Here is a 19,327-nt window from a genome sequence, read left to right on the forward strand (position 1 = left end):
CTGCTTTCTCCTGGGTGATCCCTGCTTTCTCCTGGGTGATCTCTGCTTTCTCCTGAGTGATTCCTGCTTTCTCCTGGATGATCCCTGCTTTCTTCACGATGTCCTCTGCTTCATCCTGGTTGTCCTCTGCTTCATCCTGGCTGTCCTCTGCTTCCTTTTGGGAGAGATTAGCTGCATTCTGGATAAGCTGAAGTGTCTCTGGAGTCAGAAGGTTGTCTGGAGTCGTCAGAGCCTCCCCCAGGTGCTCATACAATGAAGTAGGCTAGGACAAAGGGTTGCAGGGCCTGAGGTGGGTGGCTGACCAACAGGACTACCTTCCACCCCAGGAGCAAAGGGGTGAGGCTGGGGGTAGAGAGGAGCCAAGGCAAAGGTATGGCTCTGGGGCTGAGGTTCTCACCAAGTTTTTTAGCTTCTCTTGAAGGGCCAGGTGTGCTCTTTGGGTACTGTTCAGTGCCTCCTGAAGCCTAGGGTAAAGGAGAGGTTCCCTGAGCGTCAGGCTCTTTTCCCAGTCACCAGTCAACCCTCCTCTACATACACTTCCTGAATCTCTGTGGCTCGTGCCTCCATAGGAGGCCTGAGTTTTCCACATCACCATTACAGAGGAAACTGTTCCTACCATATAACGTGCATCAGCAGCTCAGAGGGACCAGTCCTGCGTTTTCTCTTTCTCTCTCTTGTGGTTTTGTTTTTGAGACAGGGTCTCATTAGCCCTGCCTGGCCTGGAACTCACTGTGTAGACAAGACAGGCCTCAAGCACACAGAGAACTGCTTGCCTCATCTCCCTGGTGCCTGGATTTAAAGGCATGGGCCACCATGCCCAGCATTCTCTATTTTCTTTAAGATTTACTTATTTCAGCCAAGCAGTGGTGGCACACACATTTAATCCCAGCAGAGGCAGGCGGACCTCTGTAAATGCAAGGCCAGCCTGGTCTACAGAGTGAGTTCTGGGATAGCCAGGGCTACACAGAAAAAGCCTGTCTTGAAAAAAAGTGTGTGGGGTGGAATTGCTTATTTCTAGTTTATGAATGCTTTGTCTGCTCCTGTGCCTGGTGTCCTCAGAGGCCAGAAGAGGGGGGCAGATCCCATGAAACTAGTTATAGACAGTTGTGCACCTCTGTGCAGATGCTGGGATCCAAAATTAGTCCTCTGCAAGAGCAGCCAGTGTTCTTAACTGCTGAACCATCTCTCCAGCCCCTTCTCTTTATTTGTATTTCTTTTAAGTAATTAAATAGTTTTGAGACAGTCTTATATCACCCAGGCTAACCTCATGCTTACTCCAGAGACAAGGATGCCCTTGAACTATTGGTCTTTCAACTTCCATCTCCCAGGGCTGAGTTTATGGGCACGCACCAGAACCCCTAGTTTATATAATACGGGGATTGGCACCACAGCTTCCTGAGCCACAGCAAGTGCCCAACCAATTGAGCTACATGCTCAACTCTTTATTCTTTTTGTCAATGAGCCACATATTAAAGATTTGTTATTTATACAGCATTCTACCTGCATGTGTGCCTGAACACCAGAAGAGGGCACCAGATCTCTTTATAGATGGTTACAAGCCACTGTATGGTTGCTGGGAAATTGAACTCAGGACCCTTGGAAGAACAGCCAGTGCTCTAAACCTTTGAGCCATCTCCTCAGCCCTCATTGTTTATTCATAACAAAAAAATCAAGTAGCCCACCTGGCCTAGAATTCTCAAAGAGAGGATGATGTTGAGCCCCTCGTCTTCCTGCTTCCACCTCTAAATGCTGAGACTGTAGCCACTCACCCACACCCAACTCTTCTTTAGCAACAGACAGGCTACTTATCAGACTTCGGCTGCAATCTCCATGGAGCAGGGCCAAAGGCTGTCCATCCCTTTGAGCTGTATTAGGGCTGGTTCAGGACTGAGTGTGGCTCCAGGTTGGTGAGAATTTCTAGTATGAATCAGCCTTGCTTGAGAGCTCAGTGCCAGCACTGTGAGTGGAAACTTGCATTGCTCAGATACAGGGCCAAAGGCAGGGGGCACTAGGAGAGGCATCGCATCCATTCCTGGACCTCTGTTGCCAGGCAAAGTCCAACAGACCCCAAGCTCCACCGGCTGACATCACAGAACAGAACCCCTCCCCTAGATGGGCCAGCTACCTGTCTAGTTCCTCGACACTTAAAGAGTCTTCAATATGCTAGGTTCCTGCCACTCAGCCATGGCTGTGGCCACTAGCCAGTGGGACAGATCCCGACCCTGTAAAATACTTCTGCTTTGGAGGTGAGGGACTTGACAGGACTTAAGACAGAGAAGACAGGCAGAGGATTTGGGGCAAGTGAAGACCCAGAGCCGCAGTGGCGGCCCCAACCCTCAGCTAAGGCTTCAGCAGAACTGTCTTCATCATCCTGTCCTGCAAACTCTTCCCCACGTGTTCCCGAAGCTCACCTTTGGCACTCTATCTGCAAATGCTCCATTTCCTCTATGGTCCGCCTAGGGCCCCAGTCATCTTCACTCAGGAACTGGCTGTCCTCTACCTCTGTGTCCCTGGGGAGGTGAGAGTCAGACCTCAGGGTCTGGAGGTCAGGTGTGTGTTCCCAGCCTGGGATCCAGCTCCCTCCCCCACCCATCCACCCACCCCTGTCCACAGAGTGGACTTTCCTGCTGTTCAGCCCAAAGCTTAATCCTAGCACAAGTTTGCATGGCCATGGGTGGGGGTTGCCCTCCACTCCCTTCAAGAAATACCCACTCACAGACACACACCCGTTCAGGCAGCCTTACGTTTCCGAATCTTTGTGCTCAGCACTGTTCAGGAGTGTGAACAGGAACGTGATGGTGGGTTCCAGCTCCACGTCTGACTTTTGCTCTGAGGGTGGCTTTACAGAGAAGGTGCCTTGGTTGACTGAAATGGCATGAAGCTTCCAACCCAAGAGCCCAGCCCTCCTTCCCCTTCTTGCTCTTTCCATCTCTCTGCTTCATAAAGAATTGATCTCTGTGCCCCTCAGCTTATGGGGAGAAAGCAGTAGAAAGGACAGAACAAATGAGATTTGTCTCCCAGGGGAGGCCCTCCAGTTGGTCAAGGACCCAAGATGGCCCACAGGGAGGAATCTGAGGATCAGGAGTATGGGTTTTGGCCCAGGCTAAGAAGAATTTTGGTAGCCTGCCTCTCTCCCTTGCCTTCTGTCTTAGGGTCATCAGTAGATGGGAGAGCCCCTAGGGCTTGCTGTCACCTCCACGCTGGGCTCACTGGAGTCCCCAGGTTCTTCTACCTCCGACTCAGCAGGCTGCATTGCTGTTTTCAAGACCTGCTTGGAGTGGGCACTCTGTCTGCCTGTAGGAGACTGAGGGAGACACAGACCTGGTTGGTGACCCACTTTCCCCATCCCATTTGCTTGCCTTTTGTAACAAGCTTGGTTTTCTTGGGATAGTAACTGGTCTAGGTAGTAATGTCTAGCACCCATTACCAGCTCTATCCAGCAAGCCAGAGCCCCCCAAAGCTAGTGTTGCCAGACCATAGCCCAGCCCAGGTGGTAAAGCCCTCAGCAAATACAGTACAGGATGCCCAGTGTTGATGGTTCACCTTGACAATCTAGAATCACCTAGGAGACAACTCTCCCGGCATGTGTGTGAAGAAGATCCTAGAATGGGTTAACTGAGGGAGGAAGACCCACTCGAGGATGTGATGGCACCGTTCATGGGCTAGCGTCCTAGACAAAATGAAAAGCAGGGAGAAGTGAGCATTGGCCTTCATCTCTCCCCGAATCTCGAAAGCAGTAGCGGCGTGATCGGAGTCCTCAAGCTCCTGTTGCCATGACGCCCCTGCCATAACGGACCGTCTCCTCAGACTGTGAGCCAAGATAAATCCTTCTTTCCTTAAGCTGTTTTTGTCAGGTATGTGGTCACAACAAGGAAAGAAGAAATCAATACACCCAGTTTTCAGTGTTTAAAAGAGTTTATTACCACGTGTGCAAGCAGGGAGTATGCGCACAGTCCACATGTGGAGGTCAGAAGACAACTCTCGCAGAAATCGGTTCTTTTTTGTCCACCGTTGACTTCAAGGAATAAACTTGGGGTGTTAGGTTTGTTTGGTAGAGGCTTTTACACTCTAGGTCATCTCCAGGAGCCACAACCATTCTCCAGGGTATAAATTCAATTATACCCACAAAGTGAATACTTTAGGCACAACTGTAGTCTTAGTACTTAGTAGAGGACGGAGGAGAAAGAATTTGAGGCACCCTTCAGCTAAATAATGACTTAAAGGCCAGCTCAGGTTACTTGAGATCCTATCTGGAAAAACAAACAAAACAGCAAAACCAAAACAGGAAAAGAAGTGCTGTAACAGAGGATCTCAAATGCCATCTTTGACTTGCTTCTCAGTGCAAGAGGGACATTGCACTGAGGGATTCTCTACTTTACAGAACTGTAGGATCCCTTTAAATATTATTGCTTCCTCTTCAACTTCTCTATCCTGTTTTGTTGTTGTTGGGTTATTTGGTTTTCTGGTTTTGCTTTTTTGAAGGGAGTTACTTGACAAAATTCTGTTTACCTGAAGCTTTGGTAAAATCACCAGATAAGATATGGGATATTTGCAGGGCAGCGGTGGCACATGCACTCGGGAGGCCGAGGCAGGCGGATCTCTGTGAGTTGGAGGCCAGCCTGGTCTACAAAGCGAGTTCCAGGACAGCCAGGACCCTGTCTTGAAAAAAAAAGAAAAACAGGACACTGGAATTTCAGGTACTGAATCATTTCATGTAAGTGGTACTGGAGCTCCAACCCAAGGCCACGGGTGTTAGGCAAGCACTCTCCCACTGAGCTACAGTCCCTGAAGGATTTCTAAGCACACAAACACGTCTCATACATGACAGCATTGCAGAGCATGCGCTTACATTTAAAAGGTTTGTGTTTGTTCTTGTCTTTGAGACAGTCTGGTGTAGCCCAGGTTGGTCCTCAACTCATCGCACAGTGGAGCACGGCCTGGAGCCCCTGCTCCTACCTCCCGCCCCCCGGGTGCAGGGACTGTAGGGTGCCAGCCCCCCACTGCTGGCTGAAACATTGTTTTCAACCCCACATCATTTTCTCACTCAGAACAAAGAGTTCCCTTTTTAATGGGATTGCAAACTTGTCCCCACTGCTGTGCTTTCCCATGAGGTTCCTCTAAGTTCCCTGTCTTCTCTGAGGGTGTTTCCTACTCTCACAGTGTAGAGCGTGATGTCCCATCTATTGGGATGGAAATAACAGCATTTTTCAAGGCACAAGTCTGAAGTTACCTGCCAACCCTGTTCTCCTTCTGCCTTCCGTACTGCTGTGATGGTACCCGTGAATGTCCTGGCTGATTTCTCAAGAGAATCAAAATTAAAGCGTGGCCAATGCCAGGTCTTTACAGGCCATGCTCCAGTCAGGGCCAGCTGTTGTTTGTTTGTTTTTGTAGTTTTGGTTTTTCTTCCAAGAAAGGGTTTCTGTGTAGCTCTGGAACTCTCTGTAGACCAGGGTGGCCTGGAACTCAGAGCTCTGCCTGCCTCTGCCTCCTGCGTGCTGGGATTAAGGTGTGAGCCACCAAGGTACCCCTTGTATTAGAGGATGAAAGGCATGTGCCACCACCTCCAGCTGGTGCCATTTTAAATCATGATGCAGATACACTTTGGTATACAGCATGATGATGGGGCAAAGGACATAGCTCAGTGGGTAAAGTTCAGACCCCCAGAACCACATAAAAGCCAGCTGTGGGGGGTGGCACGCACCTGTAACCCTAGAAGCAGGGAAGGGGTGAGACCAACAGATGCAAGATCTTGTTGGCCCGCAGGTCTAGCTGTGACAGTAGTCTAGGTTCAGAAAGCACATTAGAGGAAACGTAATGACCTAGAATCCATCAGATGAACTAGGACACTCACATCTGCACAGCAGCCCTAGGAATCCCATCTTTGGTCTGCTTCTCAGAGGCACCATAGCCCAGCTGCTAGGCTGCATTTAGGAGGGGCCATAACACCTGAGCCACAGGGGCCCATGTTGGAGGGAGCCTGAGGAAAAGGGGAACTGGGCTAGAGGGGGCCTGATTCCATATACTTCTGGAAAAGAGTGCTTGACAGCTACTCCGACCCAAGTTCTCTCCTCCTGTGCCTTCTTTCCAGAAGTCCTAGCTCAGGGAACAGAGTTATTGAAGGAAGGCCAGGCTGGCAGCTTGTACAGGTGACACAAGCCAAAGACAGGAATGGCATCCAGCACTTCACCAGTGGCTCTGTGTTCAACCAAATAAAAAACAGTCTACAAAGAGATGGAAACTTCTAAAATGTTTATTTGAAATTAAACCACCTTTTCCTTAGGCTGTACATTAGTTCCTCAAAGACAGTAATTCAGCATGATGTAGCGCAGGGCCCACAGGAACCAGTGAGGACAAATCCTTCACGAATGTTCTGCTAAAACCATCCTGGAATAACAGGTTGCTTGCCTGAAGCTTCTTTTCCTATGAACTTGTTGAAATTTCAAAGTCCAATGGTCTTTGAAACCAAATCTCTTACCATAATTGACAGTAGGTGGTAGGCAGAAAGGAATTCCCCATAGACCACGATAATATGTTCATTTTAGTTCCCAGCAAACCCCCTTGGGAATGGTCTCACATCGAGAGTGAAATAGCCAAGCTCACAGCAAAAGCTGCCATCAGTGTTATAGCTGTCTGGCACATGAGAAATGATTTCCAGAACTTTTTCCAGAACTTTCTAAGTGTAGCTGCAAAAAGCCACATCACAGAGCCAAGATTTGTTTAAAAAGAAACAGATGTGGGTAAAGAAAGGGCAGTCAAAGTAGAGATGGTAAACCTTACGTTAGTGGCATCCAGAGGCCGCACTCTGAAGTGTACCCACTTTGCCCCCTAAGCAGCAGTACCCCATTCACCAGTGTGTCAACAGAACACAGAGTAGTCCCTATATAAAGACACTTGTGTTAAAAATCCCTACTACAACTCCCTCCATCTTTCACATCTCAGACTCCACAGACTCAATGTCCAGATTCTTCCTCAAGAGTTTAACTGTCTCCCTGGCCTATGAGTTCTCTCAACTCGACAGAACCAAACTAGAAAACAAAACCCCTTTACTGGTTGGTGGTTGGACTCCCAGCCACCAACAGAGGGCAGCAGCAGAGAGACAGCCCAGGACTGAACCTGTTTATGACAGAGCTGGCTCAGAGCAGATGTGGCTTCTCACCCCCACCACCATGAAGGTAAAGTCCAGGGTAACTAGTCACAAAATAAAAAGGCCAGTAAGGAGGGCTCTCATGTCTTGTTCGACTCAACAGGCAATATGTATAGGGAGAGAGGAGGACCTAGCCCATTCATCTTATTCAATAATTGGCATCCCAGTTCATCTCATTCAATCAGAAGATCAAACTGCTCAGCAGCTTCAAATTCAGCATTCATGGCCATAGCCCACTCATCCAGCTCTGATTTCTGGTGGAGAGAAATGAGGACACATGAGTGAGAAAAGCGGCCAGGCCGACCTAAGCATGCTACCCACAGCCTCATGCGTTGCCTTCCTTCCAGAGCCAGAGCTGAGTCCTGGCCCCACACACCCCCTGACTCCACAGCTGCAGGAGAGGTCCTGCCCCTCACTCACCAGGATCTCAGGCACCTTCTTCCGCTTCACTTTTGTGACTGGGGGAGAGATTCCAGGGAGTGTTGTGTCCGGAACCATGGGCTTTGCAGGTTCGTCTGGGATCTTAATTAACTTTGAACCCACAACAGGTGAGAGTCCTTGCAAGGCTTCAGGTCCTTGCAAGCCAGGGAAGGATCGGCGGCCAGGGGTGGAGGTTGAGGCAGAGGTGCTGCTCCCAAGCCGACTGTACGAACGCCTGACTTTCTGAGACATCTCCAAGTCTCTGGCATCCAGCTCTCCTTCCCCAGAGTTAGACTCAACATTCTCAGTGCGCAACACTAGGGTGTTGGCGGAAGCACCAGGGACAGCACAAATCTTGAGGAGTTCCTCTTCAGTGGCTACCGTGAGGGGAGGGCTGTTTTCTTTTTCCAACTTAAAAGAGATCTGTATCAGGACAAGAGACAGAACCATTGTCAGCTAGGGATTCAGGTTGTTTTTTTGTTTTAGTTTTTTGAGAAAGGGTTTCTCTGTGTGTAGACCTGGCTGCCCTTAAACTCAGACATCCACCTGCCTCTACCTCCCAAGTACTGGGATTAAAGGCGTGTGCATGGTCAGCAAGTGCTGTGCTGCAGAGCTCCATCCCCAGAGAGCCACAAGCCTTGGGCTCTATGCCCAGTGTTGGGAAGAAAGAGACAGCTATCATTGTTCCTGAGGAGCTGCACTTGCTGCGGTCGCCACTTGCTAGCTGACATAAAGTCTCAGCATATCTAAACGGCTTGGTGGCCTAATTGCTTTGTCTGCATCCAGCCTCGCCCTGTATGGGCCACAGCTGGCACATAGCTGCTAAAGATTTTTCTAAAATGTTCATTCGGCCAATAAATAGCTACTGATGGCCTGTCCTATACCAGGAAGTGCTTTGAGTACTGTGACTACATCAGGGAAAACAAAGTCACTGCTACTTCTGCTCTTCCATTGTAGCATTAAAAACTGGGGTTGTTAAAGTGGCCCACACCTTTAATGCCAGCATTTGGAAGGCAGACGGATCTCTGATCTCCAGACCAAGTTCCAGGCCAGTCAAGGGCTACACAATAAAATATGAGGCAGGCTGGAATTGTAGTCTCACTGAGAAGAGAACATGAGGTATAATTTGAAGGTGAGAAGAGATGTGTGGACATCTGAAGTAACGGCGCTCTAGGCAGTAGGAACGAAAGGTACAAAAGCTTTGAGGACATGGCACTCCAGCCAGGGTCAAGGAACAAAAGGGATCAGTGTGGCTGAGGTTGGGAAGTAATGATCCAGAAACTGAAGATAAAGAATGGAAGTGGTATTACAGTACACTACAATACCTCTGTGTATGTGGGCTGCCATAGACTCTGACTCAAGGCCAAAAAAAAGCCACAGCAAAGGTGTGACCAGCCCAAGCTTCACCTGACATATGTACCTGGGGCTACTACACTGGTTACTCACTCCCGCCCCCACTCTGCGTTCCAATAGCTGTTCCTCAGATAGGCTGTTTTTGCCTGGCATCCAGATGAACCCAGACTCCCATCTGCCAACTAGCACGCCACAATGTCCTTTTTTTGTTTTGTTTTTTTGAAATGGGGTTTCTCAGTGTAGCCTTGGCTGCCCTGGACTCTTTTTGTAGACCAGGCTAGCCCACAACTGTCCCTTTCCCCTAGTGCTGGCATTACAGGTGTGCACCAATGTGCCCGGCCACATGCCCCTCTTATGTCTAGTACACCAATATAGCTAGCTACCTGAAGTAGTCCTGCTTAACTCACCAGCCAGAAAGGGGAGCTGCTTGAGGATCAGGGGCTACCAGATAACGAGCTAACTTTGCCAATGCCCAGCATGTGCAACAGAAACCTGTACACCAGAGGGTCACTGAATTAATGGACATGAAACTTGGCACCTAGTTTTCTAGAGGCCAAGACCTAAAAAAAAAAAAAAAAAAGGACACCTATGCTCTAATACAAGAGTGTCATCAAGAAAAGATGTTTCCTAGCCATAAGCTCTGGAGAATCTTAATAAAGGAATGACAATCAGAAGTGGGACCATCTCTGACCACCACACTTCCCCATCCTCTGCAGCAACAGTCACCAGCTTTTATACAGGGGCTCTCTGTGTAGACGATGCTGGCCTTGAATTCAGAAGTTCCCACTATTAAAGTAATTATAATTAGAGTGGAGAAAGACATCAAACATGTAAGAAAGTACCGTAACAGATATTGATAAAAATATTCCAGAGAAATGTGTCAGTGATGGCATCAGAGCAGCCAGGAAGATCTGTGGGAGGAGGTGTATAGATGGAAGCTTGTCCAGCCATTATCTTTTCAGGCCTTTAGCATCGTAACTCTGCCCCTTGTCTTAGGACTCCAATGAAATCACTCCCATAACCCCAGAAAAATCTTTCTTTCTTTTTAATAGTGGGGGAGGGAGGAGAGGGGAGAAAGAGGTGGAGGGGAATAGAGGAAGGAGAGGTGGGGAGAGGATAGAGCCAGAAATCTGTTTCTAAACCCTCCAGCTTTATTCTGTAGTACCTTGGTTAAAAGCTGGCTGGGAAGCTGGGCGTGGTGGTGCATGGCTTTTATCTTAGTATTCAGGAGAAAGAGGCAGGTAGATTTCTGAGTTCGAGGCTAGCCTGGTCTATAAAGGAAATTCCAGGATAGGGCTGTTACACAGAGAAACCTTTGTTGCAGGATATCTGACCCTGCTTCTTTGGTGTCGTTGAGCCCTGTTACACACCTTTAATCCAAGAACTTTGTTTATTGTAAACAGATGATTATGGTGCAGCTCACCCAGCCCTAGCACACACTCTTAATCCAAGAGCCTTCTGTACACAGGATTTAATAAAGTTAACTCTAGGTAAAGAGGTGGAACAAGAAAACAGCTGACAGAGAAAGTGGAGGGACTTTCAAGTTGAGGGATATTTAAGACAGGGTGGAGAATGATTTATTAGCCCAAGATTTAGCTTTAGCTAAGGTTTCAGCTCCTCAGCTCCCTGGCTTTTCTGCTCTGAGCTAAAAAGCCTTTGGCCTTGTTTTGTTTTTTGTCCTTTTGCTCCTGTGCTGTGAACTGAACTAGTGGCTAGTGGGCCTTTTGGTTTTTTCTATCCAGATCTGAGATAAGGTTAGCTTGTTACTTTCTCTGCCTCTTGAATCTTTATTGGTAAAATAGAAAGGTTGGGATTGTCCTTTTAAACAAGAAAACCTCGTTTCAAAGCCCTTCCCCCACAAAGGAAAACAAACAAATGGCTGGGGTTATCTCAGCAGTAGGGGACCTGCTTAGCATGGACCTGAGACTGTGTCCTAGGATTGGCCTCCAGCACCACATATCAGAATAACACATCAAAGTGGGCACCAGGCCTCACGTCTGCAATCCTAGTACTCTGGGGCTGAGAAAAGAAGACAGCCTTGACTGAGAGTACCAAGCCAGCCAGAGCAACACAACACAAACCTGTCCAAAGAACAAACTATCACTGGGTACAGTGGTGCACACCTGTAACTCCACTTGGGAGGTTCAAGTTTAGGAACTCAAAACCAGCTTTAACCACATACTAAGTTCAAGGCCAGGCTTGGCTACATGAGACCCTGTCTCAAAAACCAAGGTGTTTATGGGCAAACAAAAGTCCATAATAAGTTCTATTAAAACTGTAAAAGCCCTACATTTAACTAATCTTTTACTTTTGCTTCTTTGGCTTGGTTTTTTGAGACAGGGTTTCTCTGTGTAGCCCTGGCTGTTCTGAAACTTGCTCGGTAGACCAGGCTAAGCCTCAAACTCTCAGACTGCCTGCCCCCACCGCAGCAGTGCTGGGATTAAAGGCACGGGTCACCACCACCCAGCCTCCTTTACATCTGTGTGCGCTGTTGGGGGTTGGTCTGTTGCTACGTATTCTAATGCTAAGTACTGACCTCCAAGATCTGCTGGCTACCCACAGGAGCACAGACACAAGTGATGTTGTGTAAACCATGCCCCCAGTTTAAAGTTGGTTGCTTAATAAAATTCGCTAGGAGCCTGTTAACGGGGCAAAAGAGAAGTGGATGGGGCTTAGGTTCAGGGACTTGGGGTCAGAGCAGCACCCCAAAGGACATTACAACAGGGCAGTATGGACCATGAACACAAGGCCGTGAGGGCTGGCACAATGGAACAGAAGCTCCTCAGGCAAGAACAATTACAGCAAATATCTTGGGGTGTGTGGCTGGGAAATAGCAAAAAAGCATAGAGGCTTGAGGTCTACTCAGTCACTGTGTTTTAAAGCTTTTAGAAATCCAAAAGGTCTCTGTCTTGATTATTTGGGAATTAGCTGGGGTAGGAAAGCCTTCTAGAGTCTAAAATCCACTTCTACAACAATGCACATGCTCACGGAGGCTTGCATAGGGCCTTGGATACTCCAGACCTCAAACTACAGATGTTTGGGATCCATCTGATGTAGGTACTGAAAACTACTCTCAACCACTGAGCCACCTTTCTTTTTATATATATATATATATTTTTTTTTTAAGTTTTTTTTTTTTTAGATTTATTTATCTTATTATGTATACAATGATCAGTCTGCATGTACACCTGAATACCAGAAGAGGGCACCAGATCTCATTACAGATGGTTGTGAGCCACCATGTGGTTACTGGGAATTGAACTCAGGTCCTCTGGAAGAGCAATCAGTACTCTTAACCTCTGAGCCATTTCTCCAGCCCCCGAGCCATCTTTCTAAGCCCCTAAACATAGCATCCTACAACCATAAATAAATGCTGAAAGCAAAATTTTTTTTTTTCTCTTTTGTAGTTGCTGTTTTGTTTTTTTTTCCAGTCAGGGTTTCTCTGTGTAGCTCTGGCTGTCCTAGAACTTGCTCTGTACACCAGGCCTAGCCTCTGCCTCCCAAGTGCTAGGATTAAAGGCACGCACCACGGCTGTTGTTTTGGTTTTATGACACGGTTTTTCTGTGTAACCCTGGCCATACTGGAATTGATTTGTAGGCTAGGCTAGCTTCAAACTCACAGATGCGCCTGCCTCTGCCTCCCTAGTACCGGGAGCTAGGGCATGTGTCACCACAATTGCCCGATGGCGAAATGATTTACAGAAGACCAATGGTTAAGGTATAACTCAACTTTTCGAGAAAAATAGTGAAAATGTCCAGAGCATAAAGAACAAGCAATGAATGACATATGCAGACAGTAAACAAAAATGGTCATTATAGCCAGTCCCGGTGGCAAGAACATCTTTAATTTTTGCTCCCATCACTGGGGTGACTGATGTCTGTGGACCTCTGTGAGTTTGAGGACAGTCTGGTCTACAGCAACATCCAATAAAGGGCAACAGTATTACACAGTGAGACCCAAGATGAGGACCCAGGCTTGCTTAGTTCGCTTATCCTCTCAGGTGAACTGGATCTCACACCACAATTAAGCAAATGGCGCTGGGCACGGTGGCACACACCTTTAATCCCAGCACTCAGGGAGGAAGAAGCAGTCAGATCACTGTGACTTTGAGGCCAGCCTGGTCTACAAAGGGAATCCAGAACAGCCAAGGCTACACAGAGAAACCCTGTTTTGAAAAAAAAAAAAAAAAGATGGAACTGAACTCACCCTAGGACTCCTGCGAAGTGTGTGGAGAGCTGGGGCCTGTAAGGATAACATCAACTGATTAATCCAACAGCTTAGCTCAGTTGTGACATCTCTTTTCCAAATCCCTCTCTCAGCCCCCTCACCTCTACTGAATGAGCTACGATCTTCTTCAAGACGATGGTCTTTCTGAGTGGAACCGAATGAGATGCCTGAAAAAGGGGGTGGGAGAGATTACCATGAGCTTTACATTAGTTCAAAGCAGTCCAGGTCAGTACCGGAGGACCTCGGATCTCACCTTCGGCCAGATTTCAGGTAAAATGTTCGGGAGATCTGAGCCAGATTTCCGCTGCAACCTCTTCGAAGGCTTAGTACGTGGAGTCCTGATCTCTGGAAATGGAGACATGTTTAAGTTAGGGTTGAACAACGCCAAACGAAACAAGATGCTCGACGAGTTGGGAAAAGCGGAAGCCGTTTCTCAACAACCACTTTGGGGCGTCTTCTACCAGGGGCCTCAAGTTTCGTTCCCCGTTGCTCCCGCGCGCCCTCCGCTCACCAGATCGCTGGGCAGCCCCTCCGGATCGCGTTCGCCGCTCGGACATATCTAAGTTAGGGCTCACTCTACGCTGCGGGCACCAACTCGGGCTCGCGCCAAACGATAAACTTGCCGCCGCAAACGTTCAAATTACCCGCCTGTCGAGGAAGGAAGCGGAAGTGACGCTCGGGAGGGGGCCGATCCCGGAATACTCTTCGGTCGTAACAGCGTTACGTCTAGCGTAAAGCAGAGGCGTGGCCGGGCAACGCTGTGACGTCATCAATGTGCGCCGCACCCGGAAGAGACGTGGCAGCGGAGGGATAATCCGAGCGGCCGGAGCCGACGGGAACAGAGCTACCGCTGTCGGAGTGGGTGAGCCGGAGTGGGTCCCCGGCTTTCCGCGCTTTCCACTACGGTACGCACTCGTTGCGGCCGGTATCTCAGAGGTTCCCTGAGACCCAGAATGGGGTCGGCCGGATGGGGGCGGAGTCAGGAGGAGGTGGGGCCTTGGGGGCGGGGCTGGTGGTATTGGAGTTGTTGATGGAGAGGTCTTCCTAGGGGGCTAGGTCCTGATGGAATGAGGGGTCGTTTGTGGTACGATCTATGCAAGGGGGTGTGGCCTTACCCGTGCTGAGGCAGTAGGCTACAGTTTGGTGTTTGGACAGGTGTGGACGGGTCTGGGGGACTCAAAGAAGAAATGAACTGGGTTGATGAGGACAAAGTGGCAGTCACCAGCACTTTCTGCTAACTCAGATCTCCTCCCTAGGATCGGTCATGGGACTTTGCAAGTGCCCGAAGAGGAAGGTGACGAACCTGTTCTGCTTCGAGCACCGAGTTAACGTCTGCGAGCATTGTCTGGTAGCCAATCACGCCAAGGTACGGCGTTTAAAGCAGTGGCTGTGCAGGGCACTGGGTGGACAGGCAAGATTGGCTACTTCCAAATCCATGACGGGGCTCTAGGCTAGATTGTAAGCTCCACAAGGACAAGGACTTGGTTTATGTTGCTCTCTGCTAGGCCTTCAGGAGGTGCTCAATAAATGTTGAACAGATGAAATTATGAGTCTGATGAAAGAAACAATGCAGTTGGGCCTTGGAGTGGTATGTTCATCGAAGAGCCTGGACATCAGTTGTGACATCTTTCTCCCACTCTAGTGCATCGTGCAGTCCTACTTGCAGTGGCTACAAGATAGTGACTACAATCCCAATTGCCGCCTGTGCAACACACCTCTGGCCAGTCGGGAGACAACCCGTCTTGTGTGCTATGGTGAGGCCTGGGAACTAGGAAGGGGCCTGGAAGCCAGAGCCTCAGATCCTGATTCTGTTGGGTACTTTCCTGCTCTCTAAGCCTAGGCAAGCCTTTTCCCTTCCTAGGCCTTAGTGTCTTTCTTAATTATTAAAGTTCCTACTATCCTGCTCAGCTAGCCTTGGAGTGCTGGAGATGACTATGAGCTGTGGCTATGAGTAAGATCCACTTTTTTGGGAACGTTACTGACTCATTTAAGACTGAAGTGAGAGGAAGTTTCCCAGATTACAGTTAACTAGAGAGAGTCAGTAGTCACAGCTTAGTGTAAAAGCTTAAGATTTTCAAGGTGCTGGTCCAAAAGGGGCAGCTTCACCTGTGTTTCTCTGTGTGAAATTGTGCGTACTCATACAGACGCACACCTTGTTTAATGCTTGTGGTTGAGGGAATGGGTGATGAACAGATATGAACACATGTGGAATGCGTGATGACATGAGGGTGATGGTTTTTTTAGTGTTAGTGGACATGAATGTACAGATCTGGATGTCTTATGTGTGTGACAACTAGTGTCGGTTGAGGGAATGACTCTTGGGTTTGTTTGTGTGTTTAAAAGCATACATGTATTTGTGCCTCTCGCTATCTGTATGTATCTGTGTATATGTCTGCAAAGCTTTCCTGAAAGTATTCTTGTATGTAGTATGTTAGGGTTTTTTTTTTTTTTGCTTTGTTGTTTTTGAGACTGGGATCTCATGGGCTGACTCTTAATTCCCCTGCCTCTACCTCCTAAGTGCTAGGATTATGGGAAGCTGTCACCACACCCAGCCTAAAACTATTGTTGTTTAGCCATAAGCCCAAGGAGTATGACTTCAGTCCCAGAGAAGACTCTTGAAAGGGTAGAAGACACTTTCTTTCCAGCCACACCTCCTCTTTATGGGCCAGCTGAGTATGTAGAATCTACCTTGATTTAGTACAGTGGTGTTAAGAAGGCTTAGGGACCTGGGAGGATGAGGAGGAAAAGGAATAATGATCCTAGGCATCCACATAAATGTCCATTCATTCCTGCAATGAACTCAGGGTCGGGGTTGTGTGCATTGCTTGGCCTAGGCTAAGAGCCCAAAGAGTTGTGTCTCTCATGACTCTCCTTTCTTATTTCATGGGTCCTAAGATCTCTTTCACTGGGCCTGCATCAATGAACGTGCTGCCCAGCTACCACGAAACACGGCGCCTGCAGGCTACCAGTGCCCCAGCTGTAATGGCCCCATCTTCCCCCCAGCCAACCTAGCTGGCCCAGTGGCTTCAGCACTGAGAGAGAAGCTAGCTACAGTCAACTGGGCTCGGGCAGGACTGGGCCTCCCTCTGGTGAGAGTCCCTCTGTCTGTCTGACCATTTGTTTTTAAGAGCCTCACCTGAGCCAGATTGGGTGGGTCGGCAGCAGGAGTGGACAGGCTACTGACTTAGGTTCCTCTCTCCAGATCGATGAGGTGATAAGCCCAGAGCCTGAGCCCCTCAATTCCTCAGACTTCTCTGACTGGTCCAGCTTTAATGGTAAGTGGTGGTCTCCATCTGCTGTCTGGACCTTGCCTCCATGCTCCAATGACAGTTCTCTCTCTTTTCACAGCCACCACCACCCCTGCGCAAGAGGAGACAGATAGCACTTCTGTTGCTCCAGCTTTCTACAGCCAGGTTCCCCACGCTTCTTCCCCAAAGTGTCCTGAGCAGCACACAGTCATACACATGGGTAGCACTGAAGCCCTGACACACGGTGAGCTGGGGAATTATCCCAGTCAGAGAATAGGGGGAAAAAAGTGGGTGATTTGTGTGGAGGGAGCTCAGGAGCCCCATGTGGAATGGCTCTTCCTCACTTCAGATATTGCCTCCCCACAACTGCCAAGATACTCTGTGAGATGGGGAAGGGCAAGGGATCCTTCGTGCCACCTGTCCCTATGCCAGTGGACAAGTTTGTCTGAGCCCATTGAAGCTGGTGTTTCTATCCCTATAGCCCCAAGGAAGGTATACGACACACGGGACGATGACCGAACTGTAGGCCTCCATGGAGATTGTGATGATGACAAATACCGTCGCCGGCCTGCTCTGGGCTGGCTGGCCCAACTGCTCAGGTATGTGGAAACACAGTGGTGGGGTGTCAGAAAGAAGAGGCCTCATGATGGACAATTTGATGACAGTGGGACTTGTTCTGGGCACCAACAGCACCTGGTACCAGGGCCATAGTGAGGCCCTGGCTGGCAGGCAGCCTTAGTATACTGTGTCCTCTCCAGGGACTGTTCCCTTTTCTCCTCCAGGAGGTTTGGACTTGGGCTCTGAGGCCCCTTCATGCTGTGATGCCACCTCATTTATAAGTGTCCCTATTATAACTTATAATTATATAAGTGTCCCTTTTGCTTAACATATTCAAGCTTTAGGATGATTTGTGTCCCACTGGTTCAGGCTTCATAATAACCCGATATGATGGTGAATACAGGAGTACTGGATGACCATTCATAGTGCACAAAAATAATGACTAAGGATTCTCTCTGTGCCAGGGCAGAGCCCTGGGCCTGACCTGACTTTCTCCTCATTCCTCTTAGGAGCCGGGCTGGGTCTAGGAAGCGGCCACTGACTCTGCTCCAGCGGGCAGGGCTGCTGCTCCTGCTGGGGTTGCTGGGCTTTCTGGCCCTCCTTGCCCTTATGTCTCGACTCGGCCGGGCTGCAGCTGACAGTGATCCCAATCTGGACCCGCTCATGAACCCTCACATCCGTGTAGGTCCTTCCTGAGCCCATGCTCGCTTTTAGGGCCAGGTCAGGACCTAGAGTCCTAGGGAGAGAAGGTGGGGAGGCCTAAGGGCTTTTCTCCACTCCTCTCCCTCAGTCCTGAGACACTAAGATCCCCTGGGCCAAGACAGTTGGAGCCTGAAGCTACAGGCCAGGTCTGTAGCCCTATTCATCAAATTGGTCTTCACCTGCTTGCCCCTGGGTGAAGCATTTCCATCTGCCTGCTTCAACCCTCAAAGGAGCAGACAGGTGCAAATAAACAACAGACTTTATTAAAACATCTGAAGCAGCTTTTTCCATCTCCCTTCTTAGTCCTGTCCCCAGTCCCCAGGCCTCAGTGGCTCTCCTCTCGGTAATTGATGGCCAAAAACTCCAGGGACAGGCGGTTGAAGAACATGGCTCCATTGAGTACTGGGTGGAGGAGAGAGCCTATGAACTCAGCATTTTTGCCCCCTCCTTGCCACCTCTCAGGGTTTCAGCTCCCCCTCCTGTAGCACAGCCCTCCACTCACTCAGGATGGTCAAAGCAAAGCACCGAAAAAACTTGTCTGTGCTCATCTCTGCGTAGAGTGACCCCATGGCAGCCCAGCAGATGCTGATCACCTGGGAGAACTGGAAGACCGATCCAGTGGGAGAGTAGCCCCCTGACACAGCAGACTACTCCATCAGCCCCTTGGCTGTCCCCAGCCAGCCCGTGAGCCCCACCCCTGACCTACTGTCAGCACAACCGTGTATCGGAAGCTCATGCGGTCATAGTGGTGGGTGACACAGAAGTTGTGAACATCACTGGCAAAGACACCCATGTGGATGAAGAAGAGCATGAGTGCAGCTACACTGAGCATCAGTCCTGGAGGGAAGAACAGCATGGCGACGCGGTCCCGCCACCGCATCCTGGTCACGACCTAGTTTCCCGTCAGGCCCCAGAACTGGAGTAAGTGGTCATTGTTCAGGCACAGCAAAATCCTGCTATTCTAGGGTGTTCTGTGTGAGGGAGGCATTGGAGAGGGCAAGGTTCTAGAACATCCTGATCCCAACAAATAGAATGTGTCTGGGTATTGAGGATGTTCCATTGTGGAGGGGTGGGCAAAATGTGCTGAGTGGCAGGAGCCTGTGGTGTAAGGAAGAGACAGCAGCAGCACGCACCCACCATTCTATCCTCTGCACTTTGTGGGCAGCTCGCTATCCCCACAGGACACTGTACAGGGACGAGGTGAGGGCTCAGCCAAGGTGTCAGAGCATGTCCCAGCTCCACAGCAAGTTTAAAGCAGGTGAAAGATTAGGGCCTAAATGACTAGAAGGTTCTCCCAAGTGAGGGAAGGCTTTGGCCACATCCCAGGCCCTCTGAATTAACACCACTTGTCACCATAAACTTCAATGAGCAGAGACAGGAAGTGAATGGAAACTGCCCTTTCTTGAGATAATATTCTGAGATGACTACACACTAACTCCCCCCACCCCTCCCAGAAAATCTGCCTCCCCCTCCCAGGCTGGCCACCAGCTATCAGAGGGAACCAGGAACAGAGCAAGATGGAGTCTTCCCTGTCCTTAAGACAGTCAGCCTTGTCTTTGAAGCTGCATGGAGTTGGTGCCTCCTGTCACCTGTGCGCAGTGCTAGTCTGCATACTCCCATGGCCCATTTCTTCTATAGTACGAAGGACAGACACTTTTAATTAACGCTAATTAA

At 49.2% G+C, this 19,327-nt stretch overlaps 3 protein-coding genes across 5 annotated transcripts; 1 reads left to right on the plus strand and 2 right to left on the minus strand.

Moving 5' to 3' along the window:
- Positions 1 to 6,272: 6,272 nt before the first annotated feature.
- Positions 6,273 to 13,765, minus strand: Cdca5 (cell division cycle associated 5). Its single transcript, XM_055610590.1, has 6 exons — positions 13,657 to 13,765; positions 13,399 to 13,490; positions 13,247 to 13,312; positions 13,125 to 13,160; positions 7,565 to 7,987; positions 6,273 to 7,398 (listed from the first exon to the last, which is right to left on the minus strand). The coding sequence occupies exons 1-6, from the start codon at positions 13,700 to 13,702 to the stop codon at positions 7,318 to 7,320; spliced, it is 744 nt and encodes a 247-aa protein (XP_055466565.1). The 5' UTR covers positions 13,703 to 13,765; the 3' UTR covers positions 6,273 to 7,317.
- A 142-nt stretch (positions 13,766 to 13,907) lies between these two features.
- Positions 13,908 to 17,924, plus strand: Zfpl1 (zinc finger protein like 1). Of its 3 annotated transcripts, none has more exons than XM_055610355.1 (8): positions 13,908 to 14,050; positions 14,402 to 14,511; positions 14,788 to 14,899; positions 16,041 to 16,234; positions 16,348 to 16,420; positions 16,494 to 16,637; positions 16,875 to 16,992; positions 17,461 to 17,924. In XM_055610355.1, exons 2-8 carry the CDS (start codon positions 14,410 to 14,412, stop codon positions 17,645 to 17,647), a joined length of 930 nt encoding a protein of 309 aa, XP_055466330.1. In that variant the 5' UTR covers positions 13,908 to 14,050; positions 14,402 to 14,409; the 3' UTR covers positions 17,648 to 17,924. The 3 variants fall into 3 exon arrangements, with proteins under 3 accessions (XP_055466330.1, XP_055466332.1, XP_055466331.1); XM_055610357.1 differs by having other exon boundaries at positions 13,908 to 14,007; XM_055610356.1 differs by lacking the exon at positions 13,908 to 14,050 and adding an exon at positions 14,162 to 14,300.
- A 54-nt stretch (positions 17,925 to 17,978) lies between these two features.
- On the minus strand, positions 17,979 to 18,926 carry Tmem262 (transmembrane protein 262). Its single transcript, XM_055610358.1, has 3 exons — positions 18,360 to 18,926; positions 18,156 to 18,255; positions 17,979 to 18,055 (listed from the first exon to the last, which is right to left on the minus strand). Exons 1-3 carry the CDS (start codon positions 18,531 to 18,533, stop codon positions 17,979 to 17,981), a joined length of 351 nt encoding a protein of 116 aa, XP_055466333.1. The 5' UTR covers positions 18,534 to 18,926.
- Positions 18,927 to 19,327: the final 401 nt, after the last annotated feature.

The sequence above is a fragment of the Psammomys obesus genome, unplaced genomic scaffold, assembly GCF_907164565.1.
Source record: "Psammomys obesus unplaced genomic scaffold, mPsaObe1.curated_primary_1811, whole genome shotgun sequence".
NCBI classification, from domain to species: domain Eukaryota; kingdom Metazoa; phylum Chordata; class Mammalia; order Rodentia; family Muridae; genus Psammomys; species Psammomys obesus.